General features: G+C 39.9%; 1 protein-coding gene and 1 non-coding gene across 2 annotated transcripts in view; one reads left to right on the top strand and one right to left on the bottom strand.

The window, feature by feature from the left end:
* Dysb (Dysbindin) overlaps positions 1 to 27,294 on the top strand; it is a 53,432-nt gene that overhangs the window by 5,817 nt on the left and 20,321 nt on the right. Inside the window, exon 3 of the mRNA XM_067150199.2 lies at positions 1,118 to 1,547. Coding sequence (XP_067006300.2) covers positions 1,118 to 1,547 — 430 coding nt within the window. The remainder of the gene's footprint in view (positions 1 to 1,117; positions 1,548 to 27,294) is intronic.
* Positions 11,616 to 11,769, bottom strand: LOC137501369 (U1 spliceosomal RNA). Its single transcript, XR_011018513.1, has one exon. It is a non-coding gene; the product is annotated as a U1 spliceosomal RNA (small nuclear RNA).

Genomic DNA, 27,294 nt, shown 5'->3' with positions numbered 1-27,294 from the left:
ATTGCCATAGGGAACCTGAAATATTGTTCCGAATGAATAAATTTACAATACCAATATAGTTAGTCCGTTGATGGCCAACAAGCACATGGTAGATCCAAGCAACGATGGTAGGACACTATCAACAAGGACACGAGCATGAACGGCATTCGTCCAACTGATGCTCAGGACTGAGCGAAGTGGTGATCGAAGATTCTAAAAGTGGACTCTGCTCCAGCGGGACAACACTAAGTTGTTGATGATTAGTTTTTAGCACAAACGCCTTGGTAACACAGTTAAACATCAATCCAGTCAATCAATCAATCGTCAGTAATCTGCATTTAGTGCTATCGTCCAGGTGGCAGATGCCCTATCAATTGTTTACCTAGCCTTTCTTTTAAACGTTTTCAAGGAACTTAGAAATTTATTGTATATTTCTCTTGATAGGGCCTAATGTATTCCAGTCCCTTACTCCTCATCCTATAAATGAATATTTACCCCAATTTGTCCTCTTGAATTGAAACCATCTTCATATTGTGATCTTCCTTACGTTTGAAAGCTCCGCTCAAACTTATTCGTCTACTAACATCATTCCATGCCATCTCTCAACGGACAGCTTGAAACATACCACATATTTCAAAACTACCTTAGAATGAAATTAAATGAAAATTATTTATCAAGACATACCACATAGTCGAGCATCTCGTCTCCTTACTCCCAAGTCTTCCCGGCCCAAAGTTTTCAAGATTTTCGTAACACTACTCTTTTGTCGGATATCACCCAGAACAAATTATGCTGCTTTCCTTTCGATCTTTTCCAGTTCTCATATCAAGTAGTCCTGGTGTGGGTCCCGTACACTGGAACCATTCTCTAATGTAATTGGGGTCATATCAGAGACTTATACGACCTCTCCTTTACATCCGTACTTACATCCGTACTACCACCCCTAAATACTCTCATAACCATGTGAAGCAGTAATTACTGTGAGGTTATAATCAGATTGTCCAAAACCTCAGAGAAAAGAATGTATTTCTTCTTTGATTAAAACTTGATGTTGACAAGAATTTTTCATTGGTCTGTTTTCTTATAAGGCCATGGAATGTTGAATTTATTTCTCATTGTGGCCTTTTTTTCCCCCCAGGAGCTTGATGAAGCAATAAGCAGTCTACATTGTCAGTTCGAGAAGCACTGGACGGATGTGGGCCAAATAGGTGCTTCATTGGCAGGGATCCCTCAGCTTCTGTCTAGTGTGCAGCAGCTCATGGAACAGATAGGATCATTACAAGAACTCTTTGAGGAAGTGGAGGGAGCGCTCTTCAAACTGGAGGATATGGTAGAGACCCAAGAACTTCAGGAGCGCCAGCTCGACCACCGTTTCCAGTTTGCTTTATACAAGGAAAAGAAATTAGCTGAACTTGAATCTGTGAGATCAAGACTTGCTACAGAGCATGCTCAGAAGGTGTTTCAGCATGAAGCACAACAGCAGCAGTTACTTCGGGAGCGACAGGATACGTTTGGACAAGCGTTTGAACAAGATGTTGAACATTACAAGAAATGTGGAAAATTACCTGGTAAGATAGAATTAGTTTAACAGGAAAAAGTACTCATACTCATTTTGCAAAGTCTCCGAAGGGGTCAAAATGGGGGCGCAAAACTTGATAATACCTGTGAATTTTGCTACAGGCCAAATATAAACCCTGTCTGATTGGTTCAAACACTCGGTTTAAAAATACTATAACATGGACTAGAATTATGTTTATTAACACATTGATGACGGGCCCCAAACAGAGGCTCCTACGCTATGTAGACCGGATAGTTCAAGCCTCCAGGAAAGAAATTACACTGCTACACTCAGACTACTGTAACTCGAAATGTATTCAAGATCTTCTTCTACTTCAAGATATCGACCTCAAACTTGAAACATGTTCTCACTAGGTTGCTTCATAGTCTGTACATTGTGGTACTCTTCAATGCAATACTATTTGTGACTCCATTTAATAGTCTTTCTAAACACAGTGTAGTATGAATATCAAATTTGTGCCATTTGTATACTCATTGTTTTCAAGTATGCAAGAATTTCTCTTTACGGCTACTCCCCGTTTAGTGTTAGCCGTTATTCATTAGAAATATCTAATTCACTGTCACTCGGTACCTATTATAACTGGTCTGTACATAATTAATTGTAATTATTGGTAGCGGTCGGCAACTGAATACGCCGTGCCGTGTTGACATTTGCACTGAAGCTCCAGGGATTAGCTCTACATATCTGACATTATTTTGTTAAATGCATGAAGGTTTAAAGAAAGAAAGATGCATCGTTATATTCCATGACTACACTGTTTGGAACTCATAATCTCGCCCACAATTTCATCAATAATCAAGGAAGTACAAGGTGCATAAAAGCGAGAATTCTCGTAGCCCATCACCTACTGTCGGCTGAGAAACTACGAGAATTCTCAGGAATCACCACCCATGTGGCACATCAGATAATGAATCTGCATATAACTGTTGAAATACTTTGTCGTCATATAGGTCACGTTGCCGTGGGCACAGTGATTCCTGGCACGTAAGAAGACATTGTATATATGAAGTTTCCATGGCTACAAAGACCGCACAATAAAGAAATACATCGACACTAAAATCTGCGATCCCTCTACTCCATGATATTATTGAAAGTGATTCAATTTATAGCCAACAGATAGTACAACAAGCTACAAACGATGCCCTTGCGTAAAAACAGAGATTTCCGGTGCCCGTCAACAACCACTGGCTGCAGTACTATGAAGATCTCTGGGGCCGGTCGTCAATGTATTAAAATTATAAATTAAGTTGGAAAACATATTTTTTGAAGACTGTTTTCCATATATTTTAGACTGATCAAACATTTATCCATATTTGTTTTCAAAATGCTACATTATGAATAATTTTGGCAGTGTATTATTTTGATATGAAATGGTCTTGCTAATTCTTTGGTAGTTACGTGAAGTTTTATTCTTATATTAATTCATTTCTTGAATTTGTTAGGAGTAGTGTAGCATGTACCAAATGCTTGAGAAATAATCTGTATAAATAAAATCGTAACGACCGTGTGTCTATACATTAGCTATTTTGGCGAAATTTCCGTACCGTTATCCGTTTCAGATGAAATAATGACCATCTGCATATTTTTTAGCTTTGGTGTCTGTTTATCTATAACTTGAAAAGTACTGGATGTATTTCTACCAAACTTCATATTTAGAATCCACCTGTCCTTGGGTAGGTTTTAGGGGCAATATAGTTTCTAAATCACTGAATTCACTGGGGGTTTATACGAAACCGAAACCGTGATTTTGCTCTCCCACAAAATATACACAACCAAACCTAATAGAAATCTACCTGCCTTAATGGAAATCAATTTCTAAACTTTTTGTTTCTCGTATGCATCATTTCAAACTGGGGCTTTATACGAAACCGAAACCGTGATTTTGCACTCCCACAAAATATACACAACCAAACTTAATGGAAATCTACCTGCCTTAATGGAAATCGATTTCTAAACTTTTTTCTCATATGCATCATTTCAATGTGAGGATTAATAAGGGAGATATCATTAATGAACTGTTTTTCGGTACAAGTCCCACCGGACTAAACTCGAGCGGGTGCGGGTAAAGCCTATTTCTTTATAACTTGAAAACTACTGGGGATATGTCAACCAAACTTCATATTTAGCATTCATCTGTCCAAAGGTAGGTTTTGAGGTCCATGCCATTTCAAATTCCTGGAATGGACTGGGGGTTTATTGGGAACCGAAATAGTGATTTTACTCTCCCACAATATATACAAGACTAACCTGACTGAAAATCAACCAACCTTGATGGATATTCATTTCTAAAATACTTTTCTCATGTGCATTTTTGCGATAAGAGGACTAATAATGGAGATATCATGAACGGTTGGTTTTGCAAGCTATGTCCAGTGGGCTATTTTGGCAAAAATTTCGTACAATTCCCCATTTCAAGTGTAGTAATGACCATCTGCATACTTGTTAGCTTAAGTTTCGTGAAAGTCCTCATTTTTAACCCCTCCCCCAAAGCAAGATTGAGGCACAGTCTGTCAGACAAGCTGGAAAATTGAAATTTGGCAAATTTGGCCTTAGCCTATAATGGACGGAAGGCTTCCAAGATCAATAAATATTTCATTTTTTACCACCAAAAATTTCGGAATATGGAGGCAATTTTTATGTCCGTGCAGACTTTTTTCGAGGTATTTCGCGGCTAAACGGTAAGTTGTATCACAAAGCGGATGGCACAATCTCAGTTCAGCTTGGAGTGATCTACAACTTTGGTCCTATGACGTTTTGTCATATCTCCCTCCCTTATACGTTATATTTGGCTGTATTTCTGGATTGTTCGTAAATTTGGTGATTTTTACACATATATTTCATTGTTTGACACACTTATAGGAAAGATAAAGTCATGAAGTTTGGTGTGCACATTGACACAATCGAAGGCCATATGTGGACCAAATTTCATTATTCTAGCGTATACATAAGTAGGTATGCAAAAAATATGTAAAGTTTAAAAATGTACCCAAATTTTACCCTATTCAAATTTCAAACTCAATTTAAGCTATAAATGTGGGAGATATGAGAGAATGTTTAAGAACCAGACATATAGAAGGAAAAAAGCGGTGTCTGATGGTGCAAACTGGTTGTTGATATGATGGTCTCTTTAGGAATAGTGAATCTCGAAGTGGAGGTCTGCAATTTCCAATGTGCTCATGCTCATCTGTCATCTATATAAATAACATTGTAACGACTGCTTGTCTGTACATTGACTATTTTGGCAAAATTTCCATACAGTTATCCGTTTCAAGTGTAATAATGACCATCTGCATATTTGTTAGCTTTGGTTTCCTGAAAATCCTCATTTTTAACTTCTCCCCCAAAGCAAGATTGAGGCGCCAGACGAGCTAGAAAATTGAATTTTGACAAATTTATATGTCATAGCCTGTAATTGAAGCTTGCAAGATCTTTAAATATTTCATTTTTTACCCCCCAAAAAATTTGGAATATTGAGGCAATTTTAATGTCCGTGCAGACCTTCATTTCAAAGTATTTCGTGGCCAAACAGTAAGTCTTATCATAAAACGGATGGAACAATCTCAGTTCAAGTTGGAGTGATCTACAACTAATCTGTCTAATAACGGACTATTTGTCTCTATTTCTTGATTATACCTACATTTTTCTCTATGTACACGTATAATTCATAGTTCGAATAACTTTTACGAAAGGTAGAATCATCTAATTCTACACGAACATTGACCCACCCAGTATCCATATGCGAGCCAAATTTTATGTTTGTAGATGTCATATTAGTACCCAAATTAGTACAGCAAATTTATAATAATACCAATATAATGGTCCGTTATTGGACATTATAAATTTTCCAGCTAACTGTACCTAGGTGTGCTCATTTGGAGCAAAGTTTCAGATTCCCTATGGGAATCAACATCTATATCATCTGATGGCCAAGCACGCATCACTTTTTGGTAGTGAGACAAAGTCTCTCATAGTGCATTGGCACTGCTGGTGGCTACAATTAGCCTACGCAGTGGCCTCCACGGTATGCACTAGCCATGTGTCTTGGTGGGTGTGCTAGGTACCAACTGATGAGCCCAACCTGGCACATGGGGGCGAGGTGCTGGCAACCAGGAATGAGTTAGCTGGAAAATTTATAATGTCTAATAACGGACCATTTATATTGGTATTATAAATTTACTCATTTGGAACGGGGTTTCAGATTCCCTATGGGAATCAACATCTGTATCATACTGGATACTGGCCGCACTTAAGCGACTGCATCTATCGAGCTCGGTAGAAAGTATCTTAAGACCAGGCATTTAGACCACTAAATGAGACCTATTATGGTACAATTCGTTTGTCGATATGATGTATCGTTTAGCAGCATTTAATTTGTAAATGAAGGTTTGCAATATTGTAAACATGCATATACTTCATATGTCAATCTATATATATTCATTGAAGCCGATTAGTAACAATGTAAGGGTGTGTTTGCCATTATAATTAATATTTTACATTGATAGTGACTCTCAACAGAAGTTCGTCTGCTATTGTAATCATTAACTATCCACATCGACTTTGACTGGGAGAAGAAATGGGATCCTTCCCAAACTCCTTTGTAACTAGGATTAGTAAGGAGCTACTACCATTGTAATTAATAATTCCCCTCTCGATTTGACTGCCATAAGTCAAGGGAGCATTTTGTTTTGTTCAAAAGTCCCCTAACTGATTGTGTTTAGGAGTAGGCAAGTGTGCCCGCCATTATAAACAAATTCACCCATCTAAAATATGACCGACATTAGGCATAGTGGCCTTGCTAATATAATGGAAACTCACCAACTCAGTGTGACTGTCATTAAGAAAAGGGGCCTGTCATGGTGACAATAACAGCACAAGGCAATTTTGACTGGCAGTAGGGAGGGTGCAAGCTATTATAATAAAAACTTCTCAACTATAATCTATCTGGAAGCAGGTAAGAGTGCGTGCCATTTTAAAGAAATCTCCCCAAATCGATTGTGACCGCGCAGTATGTAGTGGGGCCTCCCATTATAATTAAAACTTACCTACTCGATTGTGAATGGCAGTAGGAAAGTGAGCCAGCCATTATCATCACAATTCCACAATTCGCACTTTACATTGGAAACACTGTATGGGAACCTCCCCCTACTGTTTGTGGATAATGCTAAGAGACATACAATTTTAAAACACTTATTCACGGCATGTACAGTAATTTACTTCAATATCCGTATACACTGTAGAATACCGTAGCGAAACACGGGTACGTTTGCTAGTATTAGAATAATATTGATGATAATGTCTACTCGGCAATGTAGAAAATAGTGCCTATTGAAAATATATTGACCATACTGAGTCAGTGTAACCGGAAAGGATCCAGGGATGCCATTAGGAGATTGGGGAAGCGTTTTCTTTTCTGCACGAGGGTTTGAGTTCCCTGGAATTCTCTAGCAGGGAGATAGGGTTTGAAACGCGAAGAGCACCGCAGTTGCGGCAATGTCCTGATCTTCCCCTCGGACCTTGAAAATCCGTATAGATATTGACTGTACTGAGGGATTTGGGTAATTTTTTTTTTTTTTTGCTTTACGTCGCACCGACACAGATAGGTCTTTTTTATAATACCAATATAAATGGTCCGTTATTGGACATTATAAATTTTCCAGCTAACTCATTCCTGGTTGCCAGCGTTTCGCCCTCGTGTGCTAGGGTGGGCTCATCAGTTGGTACCTAGCACACCTACCAATACGCTGGCTAGTGCATACCGTGGAGGCCACTGCGTAGGCTAACTGGAGCCACCGGCAGTGCCAATGATCTAAGAGACTTTCTCATAACTAAAAATTGATGCCTGCTTGGCCATCAGATGATATAGATGTTGATTCCCATAGGGAATCTGAAATATTTGTCCTGAATGAGTAAATTTATAATACCAATATAAATGGTCCGTTATTGGACATTATAAATTTTCCAGCTAACTCATTCCTGGTTGCCAGCGTTTCGCCCTCGTGTGCTATGGTGGGCTCATCAGTTGGTACCTAGCACACCTACCAATACGCTGGCTAGTGCATACCGTGGAGGCCACTGCGTAGGCTAACTGGAGCCACCGGCAGTGCCAGTGCACTAAGAGACTTTCTCATAACTAAAAATTGATGCCTGCTTGGCCATCAGATGATATAGATGTTGATTCCCATAGGGAATCTGAAATATTTGTTCTGAATGAGTAAATTTATAATACCAATATAAATGGTCCGTTATTGGACATTATAAATTTTCCAGCTAACTCATTCCTGGTTGCCAGCGTTTCGCCCTCGTGTGCTAGGGTGGGCTCATCAGTTGGTACCTAGCACACCTACCAATACGCTGGCTAGTGCATACCGTGGAGGCCACTGCGTAGGCTAACTGGAGCCACCGGCAGAGCCAATGCACTAAGAGACTAAGAGACAAAGTGGCCTCCACGGTATGCACTAGCCAGCGTATTGGTAGGTGTGCTAGGTACCAACTGATGAGCCCACCCTAGCACACGAGGGCGAAACGCTGGCAACCAGGAATGAGTTAGCTGGAAAATTTATAATGTCCAATAACGGACCATTTATATTGGTATTATAAATTTACTCATTCAGGACAAATATTTCAGATTCCCTATGGGAATCAACATCTATATCATCTGATGGCCAAGCAGGCATCAATTTTTAGTTATGAGACAAAGTCTCTTAGTGCATTGGCACTGCCGGTGGCTCCAGTTAGCCTACGCAGTGGCCTCCACGGTATGCACTAGCCAGCGTATTGGTAGGTGTGCTAGGTACCAACTGATGAGCCCACCCTAGCACACGAGGGCGAAACGCTGGCAACCAGGAATGAGTTAGCTGGAAAATTTATAATGTCCAATAACGGACCATTTATATTGGTATTATAAATTTACTCATTCAGGACAAATATTTCAGATTCCCTATGGGAATCAACATCTATATCATCTGATGGCCAAGCAGGCATCAATTTTTAGTTATGAGACAAAGTCTCTTAGTGCATTGGCACTGCCGGTGGCTCCAGTTAGCCTACGCAGTGGCCTCCACGGTATGCACTAGCCCAGCGTATTGGTAGGTGTGCTAGGTACCAACTGATGAGCCCACCCTAGCACACGAGGGCGAAACGCTGGCAACCAGGAATGAGTTAGCTGGAAAATTTATAATGTCCAATAATGGACCATTTATATTGGTATTATAAATTTACTCATTCAGGACAAATATTTCAGATTCCCTATGGGAATCAACATCTATATCAACAGATAGGTCTTATCGCGACGATGGGATCGGAAAGGCCTAGGAGTTGGAAGGAAGCGGCCGTGGCCTTAATTAAGGTACAGCATTTGCCTAGTGTGAAAATAGGAAACCATGGAAAACCATCTTCAGGGCTGCCGACAGTGGGGTTCGAACCCACTATCTCCCGATTACTGGATACTGGCCACACTTAAGCGACTGCAGCTATCGAGCTCGATTGGTATTAAATTGGGAAGTGATAGGAGAGTGGCATTGTCGCTAGCTTCTTACTGCTGTAGCTACAGTTCGAATCCTAATGAATGCACATGAGAGTTTTGAATTATATAAACATGTTCCTGTGATTCAAATTTCTCGTTAGTCTGGAAATTCTGTCAAGAGGTATCTGTTCGGGCAAGCTGGCTGTGTGGTTAGGGGCGCGTGGCTGTGAGCTTGCATCCGGGAGATAGAGGGTTCGAATCCCTCTGTCGGCAGCCCTGAAGATGATTTTCCGTGGTTTCCTATTTTCACACTAGGCAAATGCTGGGCTGTACCTTAATTAAGGCCACGGCCGCTTCCTTCCCATTCCTAGGCCTTTCCTATCCCATCGTCGCCATAAGACCTATCTCTGTCGGTACGACATAAAACAAATTGTATTTTTTTTTTTAAATTTTAAAAAACAGGGAAGAGAGGACAGAGGAAAACTGAGATTACAAAGGATAAACTCTGTGAATTACTGCATAGGACAAGGGTGCAGAAATCCCAGGCACCAGACCACTGCAGCGACTGTGCTTAAGTTTCTGTCCCCGAAAAAACTGTTTTCTAATTTTTCCTATTTTCTTTTCTCCCCTACCCATAAATCTGCAACAATAGGTCCCCTTAACTTACGATGTGACGTCATTGAACAAGCTTAAAACCATGCCACAGTCTCGAAAATAAATAACTGTGAGTCCAAAAAGAATATATACTTTTCTCTGCACAGGACCGTCGATGTATATCGATGAACGTGAGATGTAGAACTAATGATAGTAGATATTCGATGTGTGTAACACAGTTGGCCGTCATCTGTTATAACACGGACCTTGACCCTTAGCCTAAGTCGACACCAACAGAAAACAGAGTAAAAACGCATAGTCAGCACGATAATAACCTTAGTAGGAACGCGAACACAGTAGTGCTGTATGACTCACGCATAGGTCCGTGTAGACCTCGACCAAAGCGGACGTAAAACAGTCCGTAGACCCGTTCTCCTCCACCAGAGATACCAACAAAATAACAGACCTTACTAACTAAAAGGAAAGAAGGAGTAAATAATAACACATACATGTTTAAAATGCAAAATTTAGGACAAAAATAAAATTGACAAAATTAGGGCATAGTTGTGTCATCCAACCAAGGCACTTATACCAAGGAACGTACTTACAGATTCTTTTAAATAAGTCTTTTCACATGTCCTTTGCTCACTTATCTTTGTAGTGTGATATACGAGGTTGGGGCAAAAGTCATGGCAACTAATTTTTTCTTGAAGATACCAGTCCGGTTGGAAAATGTGACATATAGAGACGAAAGGACAAGGTGTTAACTACATGTGTGGACAATGAATAGCACTGAAATATCGTAACACACTAATTCGGTAGTATACAGGGCAATATGGCCTTCCCGGTGCAGAAGAATGACAACACAGTACACATAAAGTTGACATGACAAACCTGGGCGTAAAGACCCTCAAAGTAGTCCCCTGTTACTGACACCACACGCTGCCAACGATGTGGGAGGCGCTGAATACCATCTGCCTCAGCATTTGCCGCACCATGTGTGAATCGGGTCACTTGTTGGCGCACAGCATTAGCAATGTCCTCTTGTGTTGCAAACCACCTACCACATAGTGGTTCCTTAATCTTTCAAATTAGGGTGCGATGACCTTTGATGTTAGGCCCTTTAAAACAGCAAGCATCATCATCATCATCAGTCTTTCGAATGAGATCAAAGTCACAGGGCGAAATGTCAGGAGAGTACGGTGGGTGCTCCAATTCTTCCCATCCTCAACGTCGCAGTAGTTGCCCTACACACTATGCTTTATGTGGTTTTGCATTGTCCTGCAGAATTATTGCACTGTCCACAAGATCCGGACGTTTCTCCTGAATGCCACATCGTACCTTTCACGCCAGGAAGTCCCTGTAGTATGTGCGGTCACTGTTCTGCCATGTGGAACCAAGTGGCAAACAATGACACCCCTGACATCATACGCGACGATCACAATCAATTTGACTGGGGAAGGATTCTGACGGACCTTTTGCTTCTTTGGTGATCCAGCATGTCGCCACTCCGCGGACTGACGTTTCCGTTCTGGTTCGTATGCCCTGACCCAAAATTCATTGATAGCGATTATTCATGAGAAGAATTGATCGCCGTCCTGTTGCCAGCGTGCAAGGTGGTCGGAGCATATTGAATAGCGCACCCACCTTTGAACTTCCGTCAGTGCATGCGGTACCCACAGCGATGCAATTTTGCACAGTTGCAGCTCATTACGCAATATCCTGTGGACGGTGCGTTTCTCAATGCCACTTGCCCTCTCTAACTCCAGTAGTGTCCATCATCTGTCCTCATCCAGGAGCTGCTCGATGATGGCACGTGCGTCGTTGGTCCGCACACTGACAGGTCATCCCGAACGTTGCTCATCACTGGTTGACACACGTCCTTGCTGAAACTTTCCTATCCACCGTGCTACTGTACGGTATGGTAGGGCATTATTCCCAAGGGCTTCCACTAATTCACTGTGACATTCCATTGCATTTCTCCCTCAGAGAACTGCTATTTTGATGTAAGCGCGCTGTTCAACACCAAAAATTACGCGCCCGAGATACCCACATTTGGGGTATTCGCAGGGGTCAACCCAAGCGAAGTGCAATGCAAAGGCCTCACCGTGGGGGAACCACCTTGTTGATCACGGTAACCCCTACGCCAGGGTTACTGCCATCTCGCACGACACTCACCAACTGACTGATTTCACAGCCCTCGCTGCGCTACTACCAGCTATCACAGAGCCATCTGTTGTTCTGCATACACACTATGCCTGCAGAACTTCCACACTACACATATACATTTGTGATCCATTCACATATCTACAAGAAAAAAAATAGTTGCCATGACTTTTGCCCCAATCCTCGTAGCATATACTCTTGTCACATCTACAGTGACTGATATTCCATCTCATTCCTAAGAATTATCTGGTTGTACAGTATTCAGAATAAAAATATCAGCACTGATCAGACTAGAAAACACACCCACGCCCAAAAGAAAAACATAATCGTCTTCCAACAAGGGGACAAGGGGACGCCACCAAAAGGCATGATCTCAAAGGAAGAAACAGGAAGGGATTCATGCTCGTAACTGGACCAATATGCAGTCCTCATGAGCTACAAGAAAAATAAACAAGCAACTGGTTGCTATGGAGCCACACATAATATAAACATAATGGGAATACAAAGGAAAGACCTCAGATGGAGAAAGCAAACAAACAGGGAGAAATTCACAGGAAGAAAATAAATTAGACTCTCCTCCTTCAGATAGAAAGGTTTTGGTCTATCATAACCCCTCTATCATCAGAATGTTACAGTCCTGACCTCAAGCCTCATGTGCCACAATCCAACTTTGCACAAAATCAGGGTACACCACTCACATACCGGGGATACAGCCATTGGTTTATCCCAAATTCTACTGTCCAAAACAGCATGTCATAACAAAGATCACACAATATAACTTTCATACCTTTAATTCACTGCTCAGACGTGGGCTATGAGCCTATGCCTGTGCAGTAAAAACCGAGCTATGTAATATTCAGTCTGCAAGTAGTTCAAACTTAAGCCACAAAAATTTGCCTGGGTCTAAGTGCCACCTGCTGTATAACAAAATCTGGGCTATGTGTCAAGCGCCATGTGACTGGTTTTGTAGTTACTTGGGCGTCTTGGAGAGGTTATTGTGTGCTGCTTTTTTGACGCAAGTTCAGTGTTTTAAGTGTGTTGTGTTTTAATAATGAATGTACCTAAAAAAACGCCTTAAGAGGGGAGAAGGAAGTGTCTCCCAATTTAAGAGGAAGCGGAGGTCGGAGGGGAAAAGTTATGAGGGAAATAACAAACAGTAAGTGAAAATTCTTTCAAGGTTCACCTATTCAATACAATAACATTTTATTGTGATTCAATCACATGTCAAATGGTAATAGTTTCGGCATCTGTGTGCGATTATCAGCCTCAAGTGCAAATTAAACAATTATATACATATGCCTAAAACATCTAAAACACATTTTAACACATTATAAAATACATTACTGCAATGATACATTAGATAAGTTAAAATTATGTTACAATTAAATGTTGTGGTATAAAATTCTGAAAATTCTGGCAGTTCCTTTTTTTGTTATATAGTCCAGTCTGTGTACATCTGAGATAAGTGAATTTTTGCTGTTTTATGCTGTCTATATTGGTGACACTTATTCACTTGATATTAGGTGGTTTCAGGGAAGTTTAATTTGTCATGTAAGATCGTGATATAAATACAGATGAATTCCCACTTCAATTTAAACCTGAAGAAGAAATTAGCCAAGTTAGATGTTGGAAACAATGTATGGAAGTTACTAGAATCATTAAATGACTAAAGACTCACCTTGAGCAGCATGTTGAATGTGTATGTTACACAGACGGAGCCAGACGATGTGTGCGATAGCTAAGATAGTCGAGGGGAAGGAAGGAGGCGGGGCTCGTGCACATGAAAATGTTCACCATGTTTCTTTGCAGCTTGAATAGCAGCTATAAACCCTTCAGTGGTATAGATAGGTCCACCTCTCAATTGGTGTTTGATCTGTCTCTCGATCAGGGAATGAGCTGAGTCTCCTTCATTCTGAGTGTGTCCTTTTATGAGATATTTGTGTGTTATTGAACCCATGACCTTTGTGCCCTAAGAACATTATGCATAATATGACAAATTAAACTTAAAGTTGGATTCTTGATAGCATGGAGTTGACACGTGACGAGGGGGTGATTACCTTCGGTCCCACGCTCTGGGGTACGTGACGTCAACCACACGTGTCGACGGCGGAAGAATCTCAAGTAAATTTTATGAACTATTTCAAAGCGCGTGTACACGGCGTGACCACGCCAAGTCAAAAAAATATAGTGCCTATCAAAGGAGGTCAATCATCTCACAAATCGAACCCGTAAAATTTTTAAATGTCCATGAACACTACCATCAGAAATGTAGCAAGCATGTAGTCACTTTCAAAACTCTTGAAATTACAGTTTAGGTAAGTCAGAAAATTTATAAGAAAATTTCTTGGCGGCAAAGGGAGAGATCCGAAGAGAGGGGGTAACTGCTATAAATATGAAGGGACGCCATGACGGAGTTTCCTTCTCCGGCATTTGTGATACAAAGCGGACGAAAATTGTTGAGCTGCTCTGCTAAATCAAACCAACGAAAGTGGACTGAGTTCAACTGCAGATTTTAGCCATTGCGGCTAAGTCTTGACTCCATGGGGAGATAGTTTTCTTGAGAGAAATAAGTGTATCAGATAGGACGGTCAAAGTACTGAAATATTCTAATGTGATTAAGTAATTCGTGTGCGGGAATAATTACAATCCATCGTGTGCGCTCCGCAAACAAGTGAAGGGTTTTTCCTTTTTTTTTTTAATGCTTTATTCCAGGAAACCTGAAGAAACATAATGAGATGTACAGCCATGAATGTAAAGATGGCTAAATAAAATGCCAGGGTTGCAGGTGAGCCCTAAGACGAACAATGGTGTGACTACATAAGGTAATGTGACTTTCCATCTTACTGCCTCTTATATCTCGTCTCGTGATTTCTTTCTTGTATTTGAATGGGGATTTACGACGCAGTGGTCGCCCTACTAAGTTTTGTAAATGTGAGAGTACGACTAAAAGAGTCATTTGTTTTATTTTCCACTTGGATAAATTTTTGAAGTCTTGCGAGGGCCGTATAATGTTGTAAAAAGTTATTGAATAGGGTTCTGAAGTGATATCACGTCCAATGTAGATCGTCATCCGTGTGAGTGTACTGCCTGTATTTTGTGATGTCGAAGTAAGATGTTCATTCGATGTAAAATTCTTCTGTCTGCAATTTGACGTTAATAATCCATGGTTACTCATTTTCAATCGAGAGGAAGCGCGCTGTCGGGTGAGAGCCTAGGGTGATGAATTTGGTCACGGAGAGAAACGTTTTTTTTAATGCCCATTTTAAACTGTGTCTGACTGACGAATAAATGATCTAGTAGAATGTTTCAGTCATTTCTCGTAAAAATCAAGTTATTAAATACGATATCATTTATGCGAAGTTATTCATGACTAATGCATTGTGCGATATTAGATGTCGGAATTTCTAGTGAGGATTTATTCCAGTTCTTGGTCGATGATAATTGTGGAGCTGGGAAACAGAGGTTAGTTTTGTGAATCAGGTTGGACCTATCATTGAAGCCGGGACACTGAAGCCCGAGGAGTGTTTTATATGAGTTGAGACGAGATGTGCGAATCAGGTTAGAGTCCTGTCATTGAAGCCGGGATATGATAGCCCGAGGAATATTTATAATGTTGAGAATGGAAAGAAATTCATAGAAATCCATAGCGGTATAATTGGCGACGCGTATAATTAGTGTGGGCATCTTGAAGCATATCTGTGCATTTTGTTGGTTAGAATATCGTATTTGTTTAATCATGTCGGCAGAGTTTAAAGGGAGCATTTTGAGAAGTCAGTCAGGTAGAACGAACCGGGTGGTTTATGTAACTGCCAAGCGAGCATGGGGTGAGAGACCTAAGCGGACAGCGGGGATAATAACGGGAATAGGAGTGGAATCGAGATTGTACTGTAATTCTTGGCCAGGAAAACGTTAAAATGCTGGATTTAGTTGAAAATTCATAGCCGGTAATGATCTAAGTATTGTGAAATACTGTAATTGGGGACGTAATGAACATTGGAAACCATGAACTTTGAGTATAAGGAACAGAGTAACCCAATTTCAGGGTTGTCCAAAATATAGAGCGTTGGTCGTGATTGATCGGTTTGTCTGCGAGGGGTGTGCAAAATTCAGTGATGACGAGATATGACATCGTAATTATATGGCGAGTTGTTTGGTTTGTACGTAGATTATTAGGATATCCAAGTGTTAATAACGGTTAGTATTATATTGAATTTTAAAGTGTGATATCACGAGATGAGATATATAGCTGGACATGAATGATGTAACAAATTCTTTTCCAGCCAGATAAACATCGCAATATTGAATTCACATCACAGCTGCGTAGAAATTTGTGAGGAAACCAGAGTCCGTGGAGATGAAATTTGTTGTTTGTTAATATTTCGTTAAATCATTTAAATTTATTAAATCATTAAATTCAGTGAAACCGCATTTTGAAATAACTTTAATCAAGCGAATAACTTGGAGATGCATTCTGGAAATTTTAGTTTGTTGTCTGGGGAATATTAAAAATAAAGTAAAGATTAAAGGGACATATCCGAAGGAAATGGATTTTACTGCCACCAAGTTTGTGAGCATTGCTATTGTTGTAATTATTGAACTTTGATTGATTGAGCAGTGAATGTGCTGGGGATAGTAAAGTGGAAACTTTGATCATCAACCGATGTAACTTAATTGTGTTTAGCCTTCAGCCTAGAAACTTGGATGGTCAGGGGGTCATCAACCTCAGTGACTTAGATTAGGGCCATATGCCATTGTAGCATCATTTCCTTGCGGTCATCATCCACAATGACTTTAAAGTAACTTAGAAGATTAGATGTCGGTCCATGACATAGACGCAGGTCACATCGATTCAATTAAGGGTCCATGCCGTAGAACCACTGTGTGGCACACACCGATTGGACGGCCTTAATTATACTCAGAGTCCAGAGTTCGTGTTACGAGGGCTGGACCATAACGAATCACTATGATGGTACATGTGGTCTCACATGGAAGCCGAATTTAAGGATTTCCAGACTTTCCTTTCTTAAATGATTAATAATTGAGATAATGGTTTCTAGTAAGATTGCCCATCAGGCAGTTACGTTAAAGTCTCACACCAGTGTTCTGACATTTATGTAAAAATGATTGTGGTGTCCAGTGGACACGATTGACTATGACATCGTTGACAAAGTAAATTACTTCATTTCCCTGAATAAATAGGAATCTTTTAAATAGACCTTTCATTCCAGTAGATAGATTAGAATTAATGAACCCTACCTTTACCTCAGCAAGTGACGAAGAACCCGAAACGACCCAAGAGACAGATCTCATGAGCTTTGCTGATAGGTAAGGAAGGTAGGTATCCCTCAATATGGACCTAAAGGGTTCATTAAAATGGCTTCCAACGTGGTGGCATCAGTCACTTAACGATGGGGCATAAGTCACGATAACGATGAGGGAACCTAAGTCACGATAACGATAAGGATATTTTGGAAAGATCGTGTACTAGGGGAAAAGAGAAATAATGTTGAGGCTATGCCACATTATGGATGATAAAATCGTGCGCCAGAGTTGATAGTGAACTCGAAGAAATAGATAAACGCCCGATGAGTAAGGCTAGGAGATACCACTATGAGAATAATTTATCTACTGAATGAAAGGTATAATTTAAGTGTGTTAGTGTAATTTCCCAAATTTTTGAATACTGGTTTGAGTGTTTTGGCTGATCACTTTGATCGAGTGAACATTGCAGTTCACGTTTTATTAAATAAAATGTTTAGAGAATGTTGCATTAACAGTGTGTTACGGTGTAACGCAATTTACCCTCCCCTGTGAACCTATTTTGAACTGGCAATATCGCCGTAGAAAATCTTAATCTTTCTATATGTCTAAGCGGATGGTTTCCCTCGTACTACTACGTGCTTTGGTGATACTCATCGAACTTATTTATAATTCTTATTGTGGACTGATGGCAACGTCTTTGGATTATCGCATTTCTGAATTCTACGGACTGTTTCATTTCTCTTCTAATAAGTGCTGCAATCTTCCGCCAGACACCTACAATGAGTTTCCCCTCCCTAACCGCTCTTCTACCTATCAGAGCGCGGCTACTTCCTGATGAAGAAAACCTCGCCATTTTGACCCGAGTCAGTACGCTTTGGGAAGTCATGGCATGCGGTTGTGTTAACTGGATTGTTAAGATGTTGGCGTCATGTTGGAGTATAGACCCCGGCTAAGGGTCTTGAGATGTGGGTTTTAAACCCAAATTACTTTGTTTCCTGCATCGTCCTATTATGATACCTTTCAACTAATTCTGACCGAGGAAACCAAACTGATCAGCAAGAATCTGTAAGTATGTGAGGAACTAGCTCAACATGCCTGAGCGTCAGCTTCACGCAAGTAAGTGGCTTCATCATTTGGCAAGTTATATCCTGTGATTATGAAACTACAAGGAAATTCGTGTGATTTGTGTCTTGAAAATTAACTCTTTCAAGGTGGAATTTCGTGAAAATAATTATTTTGGAAATTACTAAGCGGACGAACGAGTAGATAAGTCTAAAAATATATCAAAATTATTGGCATGTAAAGACTACGAAAATAAGGAAATCCTTTTTAAATTAACTATCATTTTCACCCGTTAATGAACTTCATTGATCATGTAAATTCAAAATGTGTCGGGCACTTAGTCCCCTTTATACTGCGTGAGGTTCCGCAGAAGCATATAATTCTGGTTTCCTTGGTTTAAAAAAAAACCCTTGCTTCTATTTTCCTGGTATTTTAAACTTTTGTGTTTCCTGATTTTATTTTGTTTCTTGCCTTTGTTGTGGCTTGTACCATGATTGGTTTGCGGGCGTATGTTTTCGTTGCTATGGTAACGATTGGCTTTTGGGGGCAGGACGGTGATTGTTGCCTATGGGTTTTGCGTGTTAATTGTGGAGCCTGAGTTTACTTAAGTATTTTCGATTTTTGTGGAAGATTTCTTGGTTCCTCACTTGATCTCTTACGGTTTTCTTCCTTTTCCCCTGTTTAACTGTGTGTGTTTTCCGTTCGCTAATCTTTTAAACCCCTCGTAGTTTATTAATTGGGCTAGAGTTCCATGCTCCTGCGAAGCCTCCTCTTATTAAGAAAGTTCAATGAAACTCGTTAATAGAGTGGCTTTCCCTAGGTTTAATGCGTTAGTTTTAATTTAATTTTAGTAGTCTAACAAACGGGGCCCGTTTAAACCTTCTGTGAACAATTTAAGTTTTAATTCGAATCATTTTCTGTTATTATAGTAATGTTATCAAGGTGTACTGTTTCTGGTAATGATTTACTGTCTTTAATTAGTACAACCTTCTGTTTTTAAGTTAATGATTTGCATCAGTATCATTTTCTGAAAAGGACTACATTTTTCAGTTTCATCCGTGTATTTTCTATTATTCACTAATTGTTTTGAACTACTTAAAATACTTTTATTCCCTCAGATAGGACGATGTTCTTTGGGTTTCATGTTAAGTTTTCATTCTTTAATTAAAAGTTTATTTCATTGAAACCAGTGTCTCCTTTTATTATCTGTGTGGTTCAGCGCCGAAACAAGGAATTTTTATCCATTTCCTCTGGGAGTTTTATTTGGGCCTTGCTGGGTAAGTAACTGTTGGATGTAATTTTCCTATCCTTGTGACTGATTTCCTTAATTTGTTTAATAAACATTGTTGATTTAACACCGGTTTATAGGTAGTACCGACCGGTGCATGTTTGCTAACCGTTAGTGTAGTGTCTTACTGCGCTGGTGGCTTAGTAAAGTGGTAGCAGAAAGCTCTGGTTGTCTTTTTTTTCTTGAGGGCGCTGCTAACCATTGTCCTTCTTTCCCCTTTTTTTTCCCCTGGGTTATTGTACTTGTGATGGCGTTGAAGCGCTGGATTATGAAGGATGACTGTGTATGGTAATTATATGCATAATTGTGAAAAGAAATGCATTCATCTTGTTTAAAGGTATTACCTTTTGTTTCATGTGATTATCTTCATGGAGTTCTGTATCTTTCGCCTTCGTGGTGTTTTGGTGTTTCGGGTCATGTGTACAGTTGGTAGCTCTCCTCTACCAGCTGTTTGGTTCCGGTGTAGCTGCTTCCTCGTTTCCTGCTTCTCAGGTGACCTGTATCTTTTCCTCTCTTGTTTCTTCATAAATTGGTGAGTACGGGATTATTGATTTAATTTGGAATTTGGTGTATTATTGTAAGCCTTGAAACTGTTGCTAGTATTTATATTTGGACACAAATCGATTGAGCTTGGGCTTTGAGCATGCTACGGTTTGCAGTGTGCTCTCCGTGATTCGTGTGACATATCTGTTTTGATATTTTAAAAACAACGTGTGTGTTCTCTATACTACTTCGGTGTGCATTAATTGTAATTTCTACTTGGTAAGCTCGTGTGATTTTATTCTCCGTGTGAAGTGCAGTTGGTTTTTGGTTTAAAGTATGATGTGATAGTTCGTGATCTGGGAACGCTTTATTATATTATTTGTCCTAGCATTGTGTCTTGATTCCCAGATTTAGTGTGGTGATTATAATTAGTGTTGTTTCCTGGCCAGTGTATTTGTCAAGGTGTGTACCTACATTTTATATGAGAAACTACTGTTTCTTAGTGTGTTCTGCTGTACTAGTACTGGCGTGTGAACGGAAATTTTACTTAACCTAAATTTAGGCCTAAGCATCGTGTGACATTCATTTGTGCCACTGGTATTGTACCATCATATATCGGAAATTATCTTCTCCTAGCATCGATATTACCTGGTGCCACGTATTTTAATTGTTTCTGGTGTAGAGTGATTTTCCTGGCGGTCGTGTTTTCCGTGCCCTTTGTGCATATTTATGTATAAAATCGACCTTGGGCTTGCTCGTACGGTTTTCATGCTAGCTCTGATTTTTCTAAATTAAGTGAAACCTAACCGGTGGTGAATTATTTATGCTGGTTTTGAATTTAATTCGCTCTATTGTGTATCAGTAACCTTGGTCTGGCAACCTTATTTAACCATTATTGTTTTACGTTTTCATGCAGTGTCTTGTGGCCAGTTACGTCATTTACTGGTGTGATAGCTTGGCAAGCCTGTAATGCCTGTATTAACCTGTGTAGCATCTGTTTTGATTATTTATGGCCTGTTGATGTGATGGCTCTGCTTTTGTTGCGTGTTTGCTGATCTGTGCTAGCTGTGAGGTTGGGGTTTGCAAAATTGCATGAATGAAGTATTTCATTTTTACCCTGTCTCGCGGTTGGTATGGATTAGCGAACTGCTGGGCAGAGGTTTGAGTCATTCACCCACCTCGTCCTTAATATTATGTGTTATGGGGAAAGCATTGGTTACGGTTGTATACGGTTAACTTGTGAACCTTTTACCTGCGATGTATGTGATAAAGTGCTGTTGGAAACTACCTTTGGCCTAATTGATATCGTTCTTATGCTCGCCTTGCTTCCTTTGAAAATTTATTGAGATCTACTGTTGAAAATTGTTTGGTAACCTTTCTGGGCTACTTGGGGTTCGGTCATGCTTTCTAGTAGTGTCATCTTAACTTGATTTTGAAATTATATCTCCTGTATAATTTTTTTTCTGGAGTTCTGGGGGCTGTCGTTGGTGATGTGTTCGTGTGCCTCCTGGGCGATTGCTGGGTTATGCTGATTGTGGGACTGGTGTTCGCCTATGGCGTGAATATGTACTATTCTTACCCTGTCTCGCTGTTGGTGTGGGCTGGTGAGTTGGTCAGGGGTCACTCGAGTTATTTCACCAAGGATTCTGTTTGTGTGGGGTTATTGTGTAGGCGTTCGTTGTTGTTGAATTCTGTCAGGCCGTAACGGTGTGGATGCCTTGTTGACCATGTGTCTGGACCTATTCAGGTCTTTACTAGTTCATCCGTGCTGGTTATTGGTTGCTGGTAGTCTTCTATTTCTAACGGATACCGTGCTCTCCTATTAATTTAACCTGTTCCCTTGTTGTAGTGTGGTCACTTAGTGTGTGGCTTTCCTCAAGTTTCTGGCTCATACATTTTGGTCTTGCTTTAGTTAACTTATGATTTCTGAAAAAGGTTGTCCTGTTAACCTCCTTGCGGTTAGGTCTGGTTCATGTGTGGATATTCTTAGGGGGCTAGTAGTTTCTTGTATGGTTTGTGGTACTCTGTCATGGTCATTGTATTAATGGAATTCCTATGTTGTGAAAATTTATAACCTATTTGTATTTAATTGCATTCCATTTTGAGTTGTGGATTCCATCGGCCTCCCTACCATTTCTACTGTGTTGGATTGCTGTTGAGCTAATGTGATCTGTAGCCTGAGGATGGAAAAGCCTCTTAACCTAATAGGATTGGGTGCAGATCGGTGTTGGGTGATGATATTGGTACCAAGTATTTGTTGTTTGGGGTTTATATTTCGGGGTGGGCATGATAGTTTCGCAGCATGTCGTTGAGGGTTGCAAGTGTCCCTTTTTCCCTATCGGGGTCTGGCGCATGCGTGTTGGAGCTAGTCATGGTTATTTTATGGGTTCTGTGTTGAGTTGTTGGCTCTTTATGACATGTCAGGTATGGACTGGTTGTTGGTCTTGTTATTGTACCTTGTGTCTTCGTAGATTTGGAAATACCCTTCGGTGTGGATCTATTGCTCTGATGGAATGATTTTAACTTGTGTTATGTAACTTGTTGGTTTTGTGTGTCCTGGTTTCTTCGCTTTTGGCCTCAGTGCATTACCTATTGATCTGGCGTTATCTTGTGTTCTATTGGTACTTCTTGTTAAAGCTCAGTTAATGTTCACCTGTCTGTCTGACTTTTTTTCTCTTCAGTGGATCTAATTTGTCTTTTGACAAGGTTGTTTGGTCATCTTGCCGTTCTATGAGATTATTAATCTGGTATGGGACGGATTATTAGTTCATAGGCGGTACCGAAGTCGCCCAACTGTTAGATTATGGGGTCTACGTGTTGAGTTCCTTTATTCTTCATTATCATTGAGCATTTGCTAACGTCCTGCCATCTTTTCTGCCATGTATATTTTATTTTACCTTGTTTCCTAGTTGTATGGAAGGGTACCTGCTTAGCGGTAATGCGGCAGTATGAATCTGCGGATGTCATATATTATTAGTCCGGCTAGCTCCGAGGTCTTGTAAAAGACAACCGGTAGATTAGGTTGCGTAGGTCATTGCTCTAATTTCCTGATGGTCACTTGGTTTGAGGTGGATTTCATCGCCTTTTCTTACTTAATCAGGTGTCCTGCGTGAAAGCATGTTGTTGTGAATTCTATGAAGTTTGAGGTTTTGTGACTTCGGATTGGTTTTCCCTACTGAATTTCTTTCATCCATTTTCTATTCCGTTATTCCTATGGTGTTATCGAAGCAACCATTATGTATTTAATATTATCCATCTCAAAATTAATCTTGGCTTGGTATTGTTGTCGCTTGTTCGGTTGTTGATGACAAACTTTTGCGCACCTCACCATCTTATTGAATCAGAAGTCTCCTTCCGTACTGCCAACGTTATCTTGTCTCGAAGACTTTTCCTCTAACCCTAGGATATTTTCATTTTCCTAAACTTGCCGTAGGTGAGTGATATTCTTGAGTTGAAGTTCTGTTTCCTCTCAGTTCTCTTGTTCAATCTGGTAATGTGTTGTGATTGGGAATGTTGAACCAGTAATGGGTGCAAATTTTACTTGATGTCTGTGATAATGTCTTGAGAAATTTTAAAATGCACTAATTGCTCACCGAGCGGTAGTATTGAGGTGGTTTTGTTCTAATAATTTGAAATTAAGTGTACCTTCGGAATGTCCACTCCTGTAATGTGTTATGGTTAGGAATTTTGTACCTCTGAAAATACCGGGGGTTATTTTATGTTCACTGTGATGTGGTTGGTCGTGACCTGGTTTGGTAAGTACATGCGATGTATGCCTTAACTTTGTGTATTACTTAGTTAAGTGTTCTGTAGGGTACTGTTATTTAACTTGAGGTTGTGGATTTTTAATATATTGTGGTAATGTTAACGGGTAATGGACTTCCGTTATGTGGTGAATCTGAACCTGATTATTACATTGCTCATTGAAATTGGTGTCAAAGTTTCTATTTTCTAAATCTTGGACGTGTGCACGTATTTTAAGTGTTGTTCATTCTGTATGGGTGGTATTTGTCGAATTGCTCATGTTTGTGCGGTTTACTCATGTACTACTCCGTCGGCAAACCGATACTCTTAAGTGGTATGCTCTGGCCCTGACTCAGTCGATTGTAGTTGAGATTTTAAATTTAATTGACAGTTGGATCTTAGTATCCGTCGGAACGTAGTCACCAATTTAGCCCATCCTTTCTCTGTTTTCCTTCTTTGCTCTTTTGCGGTTATGGTAAATTTTAATTATGTTAATGAAACAAGAGGCTGCATTTCTTGATAATCTAGAGAATATTTATTTCCTAACCTGTAATAAAGTACTTAATCTTAATATTCTTTAAACGGGTGAATTGTAATATGTAACAGGCTTTACTAGAAGCGCGCTGCCTAAAGAGTGTAAATTCAGCTAAACCTAGCTGTTTTAAACGTTAGGTAAATGGAACCTTGTTTGAGGGAAGCGTGATCTCTTTACTAAACTCTTGCCACCACAAACTTGAACTGAAGTGAGGATTGTGATATTAATATGACTCAAGGTCGGTGTGTTATTGTTATGCATACATGAAGTCGTCATTTGTGGTCTCTATCTAATGTGGACTTGATTTGAAAGTTAGCTTACTTCTTGACCACTAAACTGAACTGGAAGCTATATCAGTGAATACACTAAGCTTCGGGGGGAGAGGGCTGTTACGGTGTAACGCAATTTACCCTACCCTGTGAACCTATTTTGAACTGGCAATATCGCCGTAGAAAATCTTAATCTTTCTATATGTCTAAGCGGATGGTTTCCCTCGTACTACTACGTGCTTTGGTGATACTCATCGAACTTATTTATAATTCTTATTGTGGACTGATGGCAACGTCTTTGGATTATCGCATTTCTGAATTCTACGGACTGTTTCATTTCTCTTCTAATAAGTGCTGCAATCTTCCGCCAGACACCTACAATGAGTTTCCCCTCCCTAACCGCTCTTCTACCTATCAGAGCGCGGCTACTTCCTGATGAAGAAAACCTCGCCATTTTGACCCGAGTCAGTACGCTTTGGGAAGTCATGGCATGCGGTTGTGTTAACTGGATTGTTAAGATGTTGGCGTCATGTTGGAGTATAGACCCCGGCTAAGGGTCTTGAGATGTGGGTTTTAAACCCAAATTACTTTGTTTCCTGCATCGTCCTATTATGATACCTTTCAACTAATTCTGACCGAGGAAACCAAACTGATCAGCAAGAATCTGTAAGTATGTGAGGAACTAGCTCAACATGCCTGAGCGTCAGCTTCACGCAAGTAAGTGGCTTCATCATTTGGCAAGTTATATCCTGTGATTATGAAACTACAAGGAAATTCGTGTGATTTGTGTCTTGAAAATTAACTCTTTCAAGGTGGAATTTCGTGAAAATAATTATTTTGGAAATTACTAAGCGGACGAACGAGTAGATAAGTCTAAAAATATATCAAAATTATTGGCATGTAAAGACTACGAAAATAAGGAAATCCTTTTTAAATTAACTATCATTTTCACCCGTTAATGAACTTCATTGATCATGTAAATTCAAAATGTGTCGGGCACTTAGTCCCCTTTATACTGCGTGAGGTTCCGCAGAAGCATATAATTCTGGTTTCCTTGGTTTAAAAAAAAACCCTTGCTTCTATTTTCCTGGTATTTTAAACTTTTGTGTTTCCTGATTTTATTTTGTTTCTTGCCTTTGTTGTGGCTTGTACCATGATTGGTTTGCGGGCGTATGTTTTCGTTGCTATGGTAACGATTGGCTTTTGGGGGCAGGACGGTGATTGTTGCCTATGGGTTTTGCGTGTTAATTGTGGAGCCTGAGTTTACTTAAGTATTTTCGATTTTTGTGGAAGATTTCTTGGTTCCTCACTTGATCTCTTACGGTTTTCTTCCTTTTCCCCTGTTTAACTGTGTGTGTTTTCCGTTCGCTAATCTTTTAAACCCCTCGTAGTTTATTAATTGGGCTAGAGTTCCATGCTCCTGCGAAGCCTCCTCTTATTAAGAAAGTTCAATGAAACTCGTTAATAGAGTGGCTTTCCCTAGGTTTAATGCGTTAGTTTTAATTTAATTTTAGTAGTCTAACAAACGGGGCCCGTTTAAACCTTCTGTGAACAATTTAAGTTTTAATTCGAATCATTTTCTGTTATTATAGTAATGTTATCAAGGTGTACTGTTTCTGGTAATGATTTACTGTCTTTAATTAGTACAACCTTCTGTTTTTAAGTTAATGATTTGCATCAGTATCATTTTCTGAAAAGGACTACGTTTTTCAGTTTCATCCGTGTATTTTCTATTATTCACTAATTGTTTTGAACTACTTAAAATACTTTTATTCCCTCAGATAGGACGATGTTCTTTGGGTTTCATGTTAAGTTTTCATTCTTTAATTAAAAGTTTATTTCATTGAAACCAGTGTCTCCTTTTATTATCTGTGTGGTTCAGCGCCGAAACAAGGAATTTTTATCCATTTCCTCTGGGAGTTTTATTTGGGCCTTGCTGGGTAAGTAACTGTTGGATGTAATTTTCCTATCCTTGTGACTGATTTCCTTAATTTGTTTAATAAACATTGTTGATTTAACACCGGTTTATAGGTAGTACCGACCGGTGCATGTTTGCTAACCGTTAGTGTAGTGTCTTACTGCGCTGGTGGCTTAAGTGTGATGTGTTAGATAGGAGGATGTTGTGATGTTTATCGTTGTAGTCTTATTATACGCCGTTGAAGTCTCGGGCTCACCGATGACCTATCTTTTCTGTTAAATACAGTATGTTTATGCAGGAGGGAGAATTGGCCCAAGGGCAGGTGGCCCAAATGATCAAGGACTTAATGGAGAGGATGGAAAATAATAAGAAGGACTTTATGGAGAGAATGGATGCCGATAGGAAGGTTGCGGAAGCCGATAGAAAGGACTTAAATGAGAATATTAAATCTATGAATGTAAGGTTGGAAACAGTGGACAATAAATTAGATAGTGCAGATGTAGAATTAAAAGGTATGAAGGAAGTCGTTCAAAATGTTGACATTAAAGTGCAGGACACTCAGGATAGTTGTAAGGAAGCTAGCGTTGATATTAGGAAGGACATTGGTGACTTTAAACATGAAATAAATCAGCAGTTTATAGAAACTCGCGAGCTACATCGTGTTCTTAGTGAAAATCAGGACATAATTAGAGGAGACCTCGATAGGCACGTCAACGAAAGTAGGGAACTACATCAGCAGTTGATGTCAGATCAAGCTGAGCTTAAGGCCGATCTGAAGACAGAGGTAGAGAAGTTCAACATCATGCGTGAAGACGATAAGTCAAAGGTCTTCACAGCAATGAATGAACATAAGGAAATGATGTGTAAAGAGATAGCCGTCGTAAATGACAAAGTAGACCAGGTAGCCGAAGACGTCAAGGCGACTGTAGACCAGCGTATTGAGGCCATTGACT

This window comes from Anabrus simplex, chromosome 6, assembly GCF_040414725.1.
Source record: "Anabrus simplex isolate iqAnaSimp1 chromosome 6, ASM4041472v1, whole genome shotgun sequence".
Classification (NCBI taxonomy): domain Eukaryota; kingdom Metazoa; phylum Arthropoda; class Insecta; order Orthoptera; family Tettigoniidae; genus Anabrus; species Anabrus simplex.
Note: the sequence above shows the minus strand (reverse complement) of the source record. Positions and strands in the feature narration are given on the sequence as shown.